This window comes from Leucopleurus acutus, assembly GCF_964270905.1.
Source record: "Leucopleurus acutus genome assembly, chromosome: 1".
In the NCBI taxonomy this organism is placed as follows: domain Eukaryota; kingdom Metazoa; phylum Chordata; class Mammalia; order Artiodactyla; family Delphinidae; genus Leucopleurus; species Leucopleurus acutus.
In genome coordinates, this window is record NC_139142.1 from 47,496,085 (window position 1) to 47,509,996 (window position 13,912).

General features: G+C 39.8%; 1 protein-coding gene across 1 annotated transcript in view; it reads right to left on the reverse strand.

The window, feature by feature from the left end:
* GPR137C (G protein-coupled receptor 137C) overlaps positions 1-12,687 on the reverse strand; it is a gene marked incomplete at both ends in the record, with an annotated part of 52,408 nt that extends 39,721 nt beyond the window's left edge. The window contains 1 exon segment of the mRNA XM_082837994.1: positions 12,289-12,687. Coding sequence (XP_082694120.1) covers positions 12,289-12,687 — 399 coding nt within the window.
* Positions 12,688-13,912: the final 1,225 nt, after the last annotated feature.

Below are 13,912 nucleotides of genomic sequence, written 5' to 3' on the forward strand. Positions count from 1 at the left end.
GGTCTAATTCTGCATTCTCATTTCTTCTCCATTGATCTATATGTCTATCTTTTCCCTAGTATTACAATGTCTCAATTACTACAGCTTTACAGGAAGTCTTGAAATCAGGTAGTGTGATCATCCAACTTTGGTTTTCTTTTTCAAAATTGTTTCCGCTATTCTAAATGCTCTGTATTTCTACATACATTTAAAAATAATCTTGGCAACTGCTACCAAAAAATCCTGCTAATATTTTAATTGGGATTGCATTGAATATATATATCAATTTAGGGGAGAAGTGATATCTTAAAAATAATGGGTCTTCCAGGGTATTTTTTGCCATTTACTTAGGCCTTCTTTAATTTCTCTCAGTAGTTTTGTAGTTTTCATTGTGAAGATCTTGCACATATATTATTTATTCATAAATATTTTAATTTGGGGTGGGGCACTATCGTAAATGGAATTGTTTTTATATTTCTTTTTTCAATTGTTTTCTGCTAGTATATGAAATAGTTTTATCCTGCAAACTTCTTAAATTCACTTATTAGCTCTAGTTGATTTTTGTAGGTTCATTAAAATTTTTTCCTCAATCATGTCACCTACAAATAAAGACAATTTTACTTCTTTCTTTCTAATGTTTGTCTTTTTTTCCTTACCTTGTTGCAATGGCTGAACCTCCAGCACAATGGCTAGGACAAGAAGTGAAGTACCTGCCTCTTGCATAGGGAGTAATCTTTCAGTCTTTCATCATTATTATGTTGGCTACTGGTATTTTTGTAGATGCTCTTTAGTAGATTGAGGAATTTCTGTTGTTAGTTTGCTAAAAGTTGATTTTTTTTAAAAATCATGAATGGTTGTTGAATTTTGTCAAATTCTTTTTCTGTATCTATTGAGATGATATGATTTTCTCCCCTACACTGCAAATATGGTTTATTACATTGATTTTTGAATGTTAAACCAATGTTGTATTCTTGGGATAAAACATATTTGGTCATGATATGTTATCCTTTATCTATATATTTGGGTTTGATTTGTCAAGGATTTTTGAATCTATGTTCATGAGAGATATTTGCAATTATTTTTTTAAAAAAAATTATTGTAGTTGATTTACAATGTTGTGTTAATTCTGCTGTATAGCAAAGTGATTCAGTTATACATATATTCTTTTTCATATTCTTTTCCATTATGGTTTATGACAGGATATTGAATATAGTTCCCTGAAGTTATTTTTATAATTATTTTTTCTGATTTTTGTATCAGTTAGTCCTCACAATAACCCTATGGAGTATGCATTATTATTATCCATTTTTGGAAATGGGACCTAGGCAGAGCCAGTAAGTGGTTGAGATGTACTCTCAGTCACTGTGTCTCACTGCCTCTAATTTGTTAAGTGTTGCTTTCATGCTCTAGTATGTTGTCAATTTCTAAAAGTGTTCCATGAAATAAAAAGAAATTATACTCAATGACTGGCATTTTTTGTTATTTCCTTGCATATTTTTTATATTCTTTATATTTTCTAAGAGCAGAAGTAAAACTAGAAAATTAAACAACACATTCTTGAAGAACCATTGGGTCAAGGAAGAAAGCAGAAGGGAAATTAGAAAATATCTCAAGACATTAAAAAAAAATGATGTTAGTTGTAGCTTTTTTTTGTTACATTGAAGTATTTTTTTCTATTCTTAGTTTGTTGCGTTTTTATCATGAAAGGGTGTTAAATTTTGTCAAATGCCTTTTCTGCATCTATTTTAAAGATGTGACTTATCTTTTGTTCTGTTAATGTGGTGTATTACATTAATTGATTTTCTTGAACCATCCATATATCTCAGAGGTAATTCCCACTTGGTCATGGTGTATAACACTTTTAATGTGCTGTTGGATTCAGTTTGATAGTATTTTGTTGAGGACTTTTGCATCTATATTCATCAGGAATACTGGCCTGTAGTTTTCTTTTCAGGTGGTATCTTTGGCTTTAGTATCAAGGTGATGCTGGCCTCATTGAACTAGTTAGGAAGTCTTCTCTTCAATTTTTTTGGAAATGTTTGAGAATAACTGATATTAACTCTTTAAATATTTGGTAGAATTCTCCAGTGAAGCCATCTGGGTCTGGACGTTTCTTTATTGTGAGCTTTTTGATTATTGATTCTCCATACTAGTTATAGGTCTGTTCATACTTTCTGTTTCTTCATGATTCAGTCTTGGTAGGTTGTATGTTTATGGGAATTTATCCATTTCTTCTCAGTTATTCAGCTTGTTGGTATATAACTACTTATAGTAGTCTCTTATGACCCTTTTTATTTCTGTGGCATCAGTTGTAATGTCTCTTCTTTCATTTCTGCTTTTACTTATTTTGTCTTTTTTCCTTAATTGTCTAGCTAAGAGCTTGTCAATTTTATTTAGCTTTTCAAAAAACTTAGTTTCATCAGTTTTTAAAATTGTTTTTTAATTGTCTATTTTGTTTATTTCTGCTCTGATCTTTGTTATCTCCTTCCTTCTGCTAATTCTGGGCTTAGTTTGTTCTTTTTTTCATCTCCTTGAGGTGTAAAGTTAGGCTGTTCATCTGAGATCTTTCTTCTTTTCAAATGTAGGTGCTTATGGAAATCTCTCTTAGTACTGCTTTTGCTGCAACCCATAATTTGGGGAATGTTGTGTTTTCTTTTGTCAAGACATATTTTCTAATTTCCTTTTTGATTTCTTCTTTGACCCAATGGTTGTTCAACAGTGTGTTAATTTTCACATAGTTGTAAATTTTCCAGTTTTACTTCTGCTATTGAGTTTTAGTTTCATTTCACTGTAGTCAGAAAAGATACTTTGTATGATCTTAATCTTATTAAATGTGCTAAGACTTATTTTGTGACCTAACATGCAATCTACCCTGGAGCAAGATCTATGTGTGCTTGAGAAGAATGTGTATTTTGCTGCTGTTGTGTGAAATGTTCTACATATGTCTGTCAGTGCCATTTGGTCCATAATGTTGCTCAAATGCTTGGTTTCTTTATTGATCTTCTGTCTGGATGTTCTATCCGTTATTGAAAGCGGGGCATTGAAGTCTCTTACTGTTATGGTGTTACTGTCTTATTTCTCCCTTCAGTTCTGTCAATATTTGTTTTATATGTTTAGGTACTCTGATATTGGATGCATATTTATAATTGTTATATCTACCTGGAGGATTGACCCTTTCATAATATAATAATATAATGTCCTTCTTTGCCTCTTATGACAGTTTTTGACTTAAAGTCTATTTTGTCTAACTAAAGCAACCCCTGCATTCTTTTGGTTACTATTTGCATAGTATCTTTTTCCATCTTTTTACTTTCAGTCTACGTGTACCCTTAAATCGAAAGTGAGTTTCTTGTAGACAGCATACAGTTTGGTCTTTTATATTTTTAGTCCTTTCAGCAACTCTTATGTCCTTTGATTGGGGAGTTTAATCAATTTACATTTAAAGTACTTACTGGAAAGAAACTATTTATATTGCTATTTTGTTGATGTTTTTCTATTAGCTTTATAGTTCTTTGGTCTGTTATTTCCTCTCTTGCTGTCTTCCTGTTTTGTTAATTTTTTTTCATATTGATATACTTTGATTATTTTCCATTTTAATTTTGTGTAACTTCTATAGTGTGTGTGTGGTGTATGTCCGTGTGTGTGGTTACCTTAAGGCTTACAAAAAATATCTTATGAAACAGTCTATTTAAAGCTGATAAATTCAACTGCATACAAAAACTCTACACTTAAACTTCTTCCACCCACCCTCCAACATTTTATTGTTGTCATAATTTACATCTGTTTATATTGTGTATCTTTTAATATCTTTATAGTTATTTTAATATTTATTCTTAACTTTTATACTAGAATTAAAAGTGATTTACCCACCACCATTATAGTAATACAATATTCTGTATTTGTCTATATATTCATCTTTATCAATGAGTTTCATACCTATGCTACTGTGTTACTTTTTAGCATCATTTTGTTTCAACCTGAAGAACTCTCTTTAGCATTTCTTACAAGACAGGTCTAGTGGTGACCTTCAGCTTTTGTTTATCTGGGAAGATCATGATCTATTTTTTGAAGGCTAGTTTTGCAGAGTATGTTATTCTTACTTGGCGTTTTGTTGTTGTTGTTGTTTTCTCTTAGCACTTTAATAAGATTATCCTGCTCTTTTTCTGGCCTGCAAAATTTCTGCTGAAAAATTTCTTATAGTCTCGTAGGGGTTCCCCTGTAACAAGTCTCTTCCTTCTCTGCTTTCAAAATTCAAAGGCCTTTGACTTCTGATAATTTGATTATAATGTGTCTTGGTGTGGATTTCTTTGTATTCTTTTGACTTCTTGGATCTGGATGTTCATTTTCTACTCTAGTTTTGGGAATTTTTCAGTCATCATTATCATCATCATCGAATAAGCTTTCTGGTACTTTCTTCTCTGTCTGGGATTCAATGTGTATATGGATCTGTTTGATGGTGTACCATAAGTCCCTTTAGTTTTGTTCATTCTTTTTCATTCCTTTTTCTTTTCTGACTAAATTATTTCCAATGACTTGTCTTAAAGTTCACTGATCCTTTCTCCTGTCTGATATCTAGTCTATTGATGAACTGCTCAAGTGAATTTTTCACTTCAGTTTTCATGTTCTTCAGCTCCATGATTTCTGTTTTGTACTTTTTTTTTTTTTTTTGGCTGTGCTGTGTGGCTTGTGGAATCTTAGTTTCCTTACCAGCGTTTGAACCCATGCCCCCTGCAGTGGAAGAGTGAAGTCCTAACCACTAGACCGCCAGGGAATTCCCTTAATATTTTCTATCTCTGTTGAAATTTCTCATGCTTTGTTCTCTTGCCTGTAGTTAGCATCTTAATGACAGTTATTTTGAATTCTCTGTCAGGTAAATTATATACCTCTGTTTCATTAGGGTTTCTGGAGATTTATCTTGCTTCGTTTGAAACATCTCTGCCTGATTCTTCATTTTTCTCAACTCTCTGCATTACTGTCTGTGCATTAGACAAAACAGGTACCTCTCCCAATCTTCATGGACTGGCCTTGGACAGTAGAACACTGTCACCAATCAACTTGTCCAGAGACTTTGGGGGCCTCTACCAACTCTTTCCCTCCTCAGGGAGAAGCAGGAAGCTGTAGTTCTGGTTTGCTCGTTCTGTGCTGAGGAAGCAGGGGAGCTATGTTGTCTGCCAGTTCAAATTGCTGTCTCCATTCTCCTCCAGGTGTCTAAACTGTACTGAACCTGTCAGGGTTCTAAGACTGGCAAGACAGAAGCCTGATCTCTGGGGAGCTCCCCAAGAAAAGCTGGGGTGCTGGACATGTGAACTAACCCCTCCCCTCCTCTGGGAGAAGCTGAGACCTAGGAGGTCTCTTCCCAATTTTATGGCACTGTGCTGGGGTCAGGGACTCTGACGAGAGTCTGTCCCAAATCTCCCTACTGGTTTTGGTGATTCTCGTTTTGTGTTCACCTGCAGTGCAGGAGCCTTTCAATTTGTTTCTGGATCTCTCACAAAGGGAATTTGTGACTTGTTGCTGATCAGTATGTTTTCAGGGGGATGGAGGGTCCATCACCATCTTGCTGATGTCACTCCCAACTTAGCTTTTATTTCACCCTTATTATTGATAGTTTTATTGTGGGCAGAATTTTGCTGGTTATTTTCTCTCAGCATTTTCAAGATGTTTCACCATCTTCTGGATTCATTAGTTGTTAATGAAATGCCAACAAAAACTAACTTTCATTCTTTTGTTGGTAATATTATCTCTAATTGTTTTAAAAACATTTTGTCTTTGGTATTTTGAGGTTTTACTCTTTGTTCATTTTCTTTTAACCTGTCTTGGGTTTTTTGGGCTCTCTGAATTTGAAATTTGGCATCTTTCATAAATTTGGGAAAACTCTAAGTCATTATTCTTTTAAGTAATTTCTCTGAAATTCTAATTAGATATACACTGGACCTGCTCATTATATCTTCATTCTCTCTTAATCTCTTATTTCCATCTTTTATTTCTCTGGGCTATATTCTGGGTGATTTTCTCCCTCAGATCTTTGAGCTTAATGATTTCTTTTTAGCTATTTAATCTGTTCAGTTCATTTCAGTTTCTAATTTTAATTGTATTTTTCATTTAAAAAATGACTTTTCTCCAAATGTGCCTAGTCAATTTTGATTATTTCTTTATCATATATCACCAGTGTTTACTTACTTAAATCAGATAAGTGAAAATTTTATACAATCTATCTGATAATTCTGACATCTTCAATCTTTGCAGGGAAGAGTCCCTAGAGTGATTTTTCATTTTGAGCTCATGTTCTTTCAAATTTTATTTGTCAGGATTCTGGGAGTATAGTACACTCCTCAACAGATTATTTGCATTTGCTCCTTCCAGGTCCTTGAGGTTACCACCAACCCAGGATTTTTCCCCCTCTAAAATCACAGAAGTGTGATTTCAGGCTTCAAACTTGTGTGAGAATAAGCTTGTTAAGCATTTTCAGAGAAGACATTTCTTTCCTCAATTTGTACCTCCTTCACCCAGAGCCAAGGCAGAGACAAGCATAAATCCTACCACCAACCTCTAAGGACCTGCTTATTTATCCCATAATTCATCCACTGAAGATGTGTGTTCCGAGAGTCCTGGCATTAAGTTGGAGCAGATGAGTTCTTTGTTTAGACCTCGCCACCAGGTATTGCCTCCTATGTCACCTCTTCAGAACCCCAGCACATTGAAATCCAGGCTTTAGGTTAGCAGGAAGCAGCTAGCAACTACCCCCAAACCCAAGACAAACATTTGTGTGGTACTTTATAATTTCATATTCACTTCTTTTTTTGTGGTTTCTTGTCTCTGAGGAACTTCCTCACTTACCAGCTCAATCATTCATTGAAAGGGATTAAATGCTCTCTGTAGCATTTTAAGGCATTTCTCGGAATCTCTGTTCAGCCAGATGGCCCTGGTTTCTATTTCTATAAACTAGGAGGCGAGGGTCATGTGCTGAGTATGAAGGAGGAAAAAAGTTTGCTGGAGAGTGGAAAAGGTTTGAAATGGTGGAAAATGGGAAAGCAAGTTAAATAGTGAGCACTAAATAATAAACAGTGTTAATGGTATTCAGAAAAGTTCACAGGGGGCGATCACTTGACAAGACTTTATAGCCCGTGGGCTATGCAGTAGTCTCATTTCTGATACATATTATATTAGCCATAAAACCTTGGACAAATCACACCTTGTTTATATCTACCTATTTCATAGGGGTTATGAAGACAACTGTTATGAAGTGCTTTGAAAATATTAAATCACATAGAATGTAAGGCATTGTAATCAGGTCTTTGCCATGGAACCGTATCGCAAACTCTTGCCTCACAGATGATCTCAGGAAAAACAGAATCAAGTTAATGGATAGAACAGTTTAGAAGATTTGGATAAAAACAGTTCATAATCAGTTATGGATAAAAACCCAACATTGACAAAACCACGATTTCCAGTAAATAGTAACTGACTCATGATGTGAGACTTGCTTGTTCTGCAGACTTTTCTGTTTAATAGAATTTGTTGAAATCAAATTAGCAAAGCCCTAATTATCATGGGCCATTTGCCATGATATAAGAATAGTTTTGCTAAGCAAAACTCTAATATATTAAAGTGGCTTCATTAGTAAGATTTTACCTGTAGTAATCAGAAGTAACTAACTAAACCAAGAAAATCTAAGAGAATCTTAGCATTCATATCAAAAGCAATCTTTTAGGCAGAAAATATAAAGATCCCAGAAAGTACACAAATAATTTACCTCACATATTCATCAAAATTAACTCTCAAATTTTAGATAGCTAAATATTTTCAAGATTTTGGCCTTTTCAAGATTGTCATTCAAAAATATATTCACCATTGCTCTATGAGATTAAAGTATGATAAAATAACTTCTTATCCTTAAGGAATTTCTATTTTAGGTGGTAGAAATACTTTTGTGAGAAATCACAGAACATGGTAACAAAACCAAAGTACCTGTTAAGTTGCACTCCATGTTGTTTGACATTCCATCAATATTTGGAAGAATATATCCAATGTCAGGGACAATGATAGCATCCATGAATATAAGAGTTAAGATTCTGAATTTAATTTTCCTAGCTGTTTTGGCACTGTGATTTAGTCACTGCATTTTATCCCGATTAAGCAACTGGCACCCATTTTACAAAATTGCAAGAAAAAAATGTCACTATGGGTCATGGAGATGAATTCATTGATTTTGGCATACATCAACAATACTCCAAAGATAGTATACTATCAACACTCATTTTTAGTCCTTTTACTTGTTCCAATGGTAGGTACCATGTTTTATCACATAATTTGTTTTAAAGACTGAAACCTTCTCTGTTAAACATACAGGACTGTGAACCGTTCTCTGGTAAAGTACACGTTCTATTAATCATGCTGGAAAAAGTTCAATAGGTGTTTTTAACTTAGTGTACAGGTTTTTCTTTTTTTCTTTTTTTCAACTATCTGCTTCCAGGAGGTTAAGTATGGTAAATCTAATTATTTCAGAAAGGGCTACTCCCCCTCATTTGAATTCCATTCAAGTGTAGTCAACAAAAGAAAGAGTGGTTTAGGCAGTCTTAACTTTTTTTTTTTTTTTTTTTTTCGGTAAGCAGGCCTCTCACTGCTGTGGCCTCTCCTGCCACGGAGCACAGGCCCAGCCGCTCTGTGGCACGTGGGATTCCCCTGGACCAGGACATGAACCCGCACCCCCTGCATCGGCAGGCGGACCCCCAACCACTGCGCCACCAGGGAAGCCCTTAACTTTTTAATATAAATTTATTTTTTATTTTATTTATTTTTGGCTGCGTTGGGTCTTCGTTACTGTGCGCGGGCTTTCTCTAGTTGTGGCAAGGGGGGGCTGCTCTTCTTTGCAGTGCGCGGGCTTCTCACTGCAGTGGCTTCTTTTGTTGTGAAGCATGGGCTCTAGGCACGTGGGCTCAGTAGTTGTGGCTTGCTGGCTCTACAGTGCAGGCTCAGTAGTTGTGGAGCACGGGCTTAGTTGCTCCACAGCATGTGGGATCTTCCCGGACCAGGGTTCGAACCTGTGTCCCCTGCATTGGCAGTGGGATTCTTAACAACTGCACCACCAGGGAAGCCCAGTCTTAACTTTTCGAAAACTTATTTTTAGAAGAACTAGCAAAATGTATTCAAAGTAGTAATGGTTGTTTTACTAACTTTATTTTTACACTGCTCTATGGTTCTTTGTAACTAAGTCCTTAAAGTTAGGATGTTTTTAATTAGTGAGAAATGGACACAACAAATACTTTAAAGAGGTCAAAAGTAAAATGAAATTGGCATTTAATATGACAGTAAAGACAGAGTGATTTGGTAATCAAGAAGCACAACTATTTAAAACAGATATAAGGGCCTTTTGTTAAAAAAAAGGTCAAATTTTAGTTAAGTTTTGTTTTTGTCACCATGTAGACTTTCCCTATCGCTTTGCTATAATACAAAGAACTCACTGGGGGGATTCTCTGGTGGCGCAGTGGTTAAGAATCTGCCTGCCAATGCAGGGGACATGGGTTCGAGCCCTGGTCTGGGAAGATCCCACATGCCGCGGAGCAACTAAGCCCGTGCGCCACAACTACTGAGCCTGTGCTCTAGAGCCTGCAAGCCACAACTACTGAGCCTGCGTGTCACAACTACTGAAGCCCGCGCACCTAGAGCCCGTGCTCCACAACAAGAGAAGCCACCGCAATGAGAAGCCCGCGCACTGCAATGAACAGTAGCCCCCACTCGCTGCAACTAGAGAAAGCCTGGGCACAGCAACGAAGACCCAATGCAGCCAAAAATAAATAAATAAAATAAATTTATTTTAAAAAAGAAAAAACAAAGAACTCATTGGGAAAGCTTTATTCATTCAGAACGATCAATAAGAAGTGTGCTTCCAGTTACTTGAAATTGATATAAAAATTTGAATTCAAATACTATTTTAAATATAGATTCCTTTGGATTTTTTTAGTGAATATGGAAATGATTTCTGGTTAAAATATCTCTTTTTAAACAGGTTGAAAATTTGTTCAAGTTATAGTTATGTGTCTTAAAATTGTTAATTTTACTAAAAAAAAGGATAGACAAACAACCTACACTCTTTCTAGGAGACACTACAAAATGAAAAAAACTTTAGTTCAGCTTCTTTCCAAATTATGTTTTCTAGGGTAATAGAATCTTATTGCTTTTTAAAAAGTACATGAAACAAACAAGAGATCCATTTAACAGGAAGACTTTTAGACGGTTAAATTCTCTGTCACTAGCTTGGAATAACAGCAATCAAAAGACTGAAAACCCAATCTAGATATTGTGTAGTTTATGCCGTAGAAATATACTTTTAGAATTTTGAGCTTAAATACAGATGCTTTTTTTCTATTGTGATAATGTTTAGTCACATTGTGTTTACCTCAGGGTGACAGGTATGACTGGTAAAGGGCACAAGGGGACCTTCTGGGGCACTGAAAATGCTGTATATTTTAATCTAGTGGTGGTAACACGAGTGTATGTAAAATTTCACCTAGCTGTATACTTAAGCTTTATGTACTTTATGTTATATGTTATATTTCAAGAAAAAAGTAAAAAGAGTATTTAGCTACTTTATGAAATGCCCACCAATTATTTTACGATGAGTCATTAATATGACTTTGTTAGTCAAAAATGCATAGGGGAAAAACAAATTATCTGATACTCATGGCCTAAGGACTGCTAGTCACTCTGAGGTAAATTAACTATATCTGAAGCTAGAGCAAAGCTTTAATGATGAGATGTTGCTGGTAGTGTATCAGAAATTGTGTCAGGAAGAATACAATGTATCAGCTTAACTATGAAGGACTGAAGTGTTATAACAGTTTAAACAACTAGAAGATCAGAACATCTTCAAATAAGTGACATGACTGGCATGTTTATTTGATTTATGATTACCCATGCTTTTTACTTATGGCTTCTTAATGTTTGGGTTTTTGTCATTGTATTGCTTGGACTTCCAAATGATGGGGAATTAAAGTTAAATTAGTTTTGTTGCCTATTCTGAACTGTTGTTTTTAGTGTGGTAAAAAGCTGAAGTTATGACTGTGCTTTTAAAATTATGCATTCTACTTCCTAGCTATTATGGGAGAAAAGAGTTGGTTTACGCAGGGAATATAAACACTTAATCTGCCTCAAATGTTTTTTTACTTTTGCTCAGAACTATGTTAATTCTCATCACCTCCAAAAGCCTTTGAGAGGATTAGCTGCATAGACCAATATTGTTCTATATTAGTCAGTATTAAGCATATGATGTCACCTTGTTTCCTCTCCTCCTCAAGATTTTTTTTTTTTTGCGGGGAGGGCGGGGGAATTGTTTTTTTTTTTTTTTTTTGGCAATTCTCAAAATACTGTGGCTTAAATACCACTAGCTGGCACACATGATTGACAACCTTACACTCCCAAACCTGTTTGAAATGGGTTAAATACCTAAGTGCTGCAGAACAATGCAAACCAACCAGCAATTCCTCATAAAAGAGAAAGGGGGTGTGATTAGGTTCCAGCTATTAAGCAAGTTATTGAAAAAACAGTTTGGTGGTTTGTTTCTGCAATAGGCGCAGGTTAAGCTAGTATTTTCTCTCTTAATTAGCTCAAAAAAAAAAAAAAGACTAGTCTATAAGAGGTAGGATAAATAGCCAAAACAAAACATGAAGCAACTGGGGCAAACACACTCGGGGCTTTACGGAGGTCTTTATACTGATCCTCGACATTGGTTATGGCTTATTAATCCCGCCGGAGAACTATCGAACGGAATCTGTGTGAGGCTTATCGAGCCCGGGGAAAGGAGATGCAGGAGAGAATAAAGCTTCTAATAAAAGAAACGCAGCAACAATAGCAGAGGAACAGCTCTGCCTGGTGACGTAATGGCTGGCAGCAGTCCAGCTTCAGCAGAGCTGCTGCTACCTCAGCATCCAACCTCTCTCAACACAGTCCAGCTTCAGCAGAGCTACCGGGGCTGCTACTTTTTGCGATGCCACTTTGTCGGTGGCACCGACACCTTCCCTTAGAGGGCCAGGACGCTGAACAAAGGCTGGTCCTGCTGTTTCAAGTTGTCGGAACACACACTCTCACTCACACCCCGCAAGCCCCTCAGTCGCCGAGCCGATCGGCTGCTTAAGTTTAGGACGAGAACCCTGGCGCACACACCATGCGTGACTCGGTTTCCCCCGGGCTGCTCTCGGGTCCGCCTCTCGCGGTTCGCACCGCCCCCCCCCCCCGCCACCGGTCCTCAGCCCGAGTTGAACTCGGCGGCCCCGCTCTCCCGCCCGGCCCCGCGTGCTGGTCCTCCCGCCTTACCTCCGCTAGGTAGAGGTTGAGGAGACAGAGCGTGGAGAACTGGAGACAGGAGGGGAAGCAGTAGAGCAGCCAGTGGGGGAAGAAGTGCAGGTGAGCGGGCGGCCGGAGCAGGGGCAGGGAGCCGCTGAGCGAGAAGGCGGCGGAGAAGAGGGTGGTCCTGAGCGCTGCCCACAGGAGACAGAGGAAGAGGCAGAGGCTCTGGTAACTCAGCCGCCGCTCACGGTACAGGAGCAGCCGCCACAGCTGCAGGTAGGCAAAGGCGAAGAGCGCGGCGTAGAGCAGGGCGTGCAGGATGCTCAGCGCCAACTGCACGGAGCCCGGCACCGCGGCGCCTCCGCCGCCCCCGCCGGGCGTGGAGGGCTCGCGGCCGGCCGCCGGACCCGGCACGGACGCCCTCATGAGGGGGCTAGGGGGCGGGCGAAAGAGCGCGGGAAGCAAGGGGCCGGACTCGGAGCCGCTGTCGAGGGGGAGAAGGATGTCTCCCTGACCCCCCACCCACCCCAACCTCCAACCCCAGGAAGCGCCGTGACAGGACCCGGAGCCCCGCGGAGAGCAGCCGCGGCTCCTGGGACCCCGCCTCCTCTCCCCGCCCCCCCCCCCGGGGGGTCTCGGCTCCTCCTGCTGCGGCTCGGCTCGGTAGCTGCAAAAAACAACTCTCGGCTGGAGACAATCAGCTGAGAAACCCGAGCATTTGAGGTGCTCGCTCCGCACCGTGGGCTCCCGCTGATTGGCCCAAGCGGGCTCGCCCCCTCCGCGCCGCGCTCGGAAGGCCACAGGCCGCTGGACCTGTCGCTCCAGGAGGCCAAGCTCTGATTGGGTGCCCGCTTTCCCCTCTTGCTCCTCCCCTTCACTCCCCACCCATGCTGCCGATTGGCCCAGCAACTGCACGGCCAGCTCGCGCCTGCGGGCGGGCTCGGTTGTCGCCTGTCAGCGGGGCGGCTGTCGCTCCGCCCCCTGCGCTTCCCATTGGCTAGAAAGGCTGCACGTAAGACCCACGAGGACCGGGAGGAGCCTCGCGGTTGTTTTTTGCCCAGCAGGCTGACTCCACCGAGCGGTGGAGGCTGCTGGCGCGGAGGGTTGGGAGCACTGCGGACCCGCAGGTAAGGGAGCGGTTCGTGGATGCCCGGCAAGCGAGGTATGGGCCCGCCTTCTGCCTTTCATCCTTCTTGTGGCGGGAACTGTCGGTCAGCCGTCCGGGTCCCAGCCCGCAGGTCTTGTCCTCAGGTCTCGATAGGTAGGTGGCAGCGCGGGTCCTGCAGGCGAGGGCTGTGGTTTCTGACGGCAGGGATGCCTGCGGGGATTCAGACCTGGCGGCTCTCCCCCAGCAAGGACAGCACTGCCCAGCTCTGGAGTTTGGCTTAGAAGGGGCCTCACCTGGATCCTTTTAAGGGACGTTTTGCTTTCTTTTTTTCCCTAGCGTGAGCAGGTAGTAAAACGGGAGCCCTTCTGTGGGGAGAGGGCAAGGAATGAGGCGAAGGCTGAACGGAAGCTGTAAGTAAAAGAACCTCCCTCCCTCGGGATATGTCCCAGAAAGAAGTGTGGAATTAGAATGGGATGGATATGGAAGCCGTCTCAGGGTGGGGGGAAGGTGGGTCTTTGAAACTTAGAATTTGGAAAGATGCTG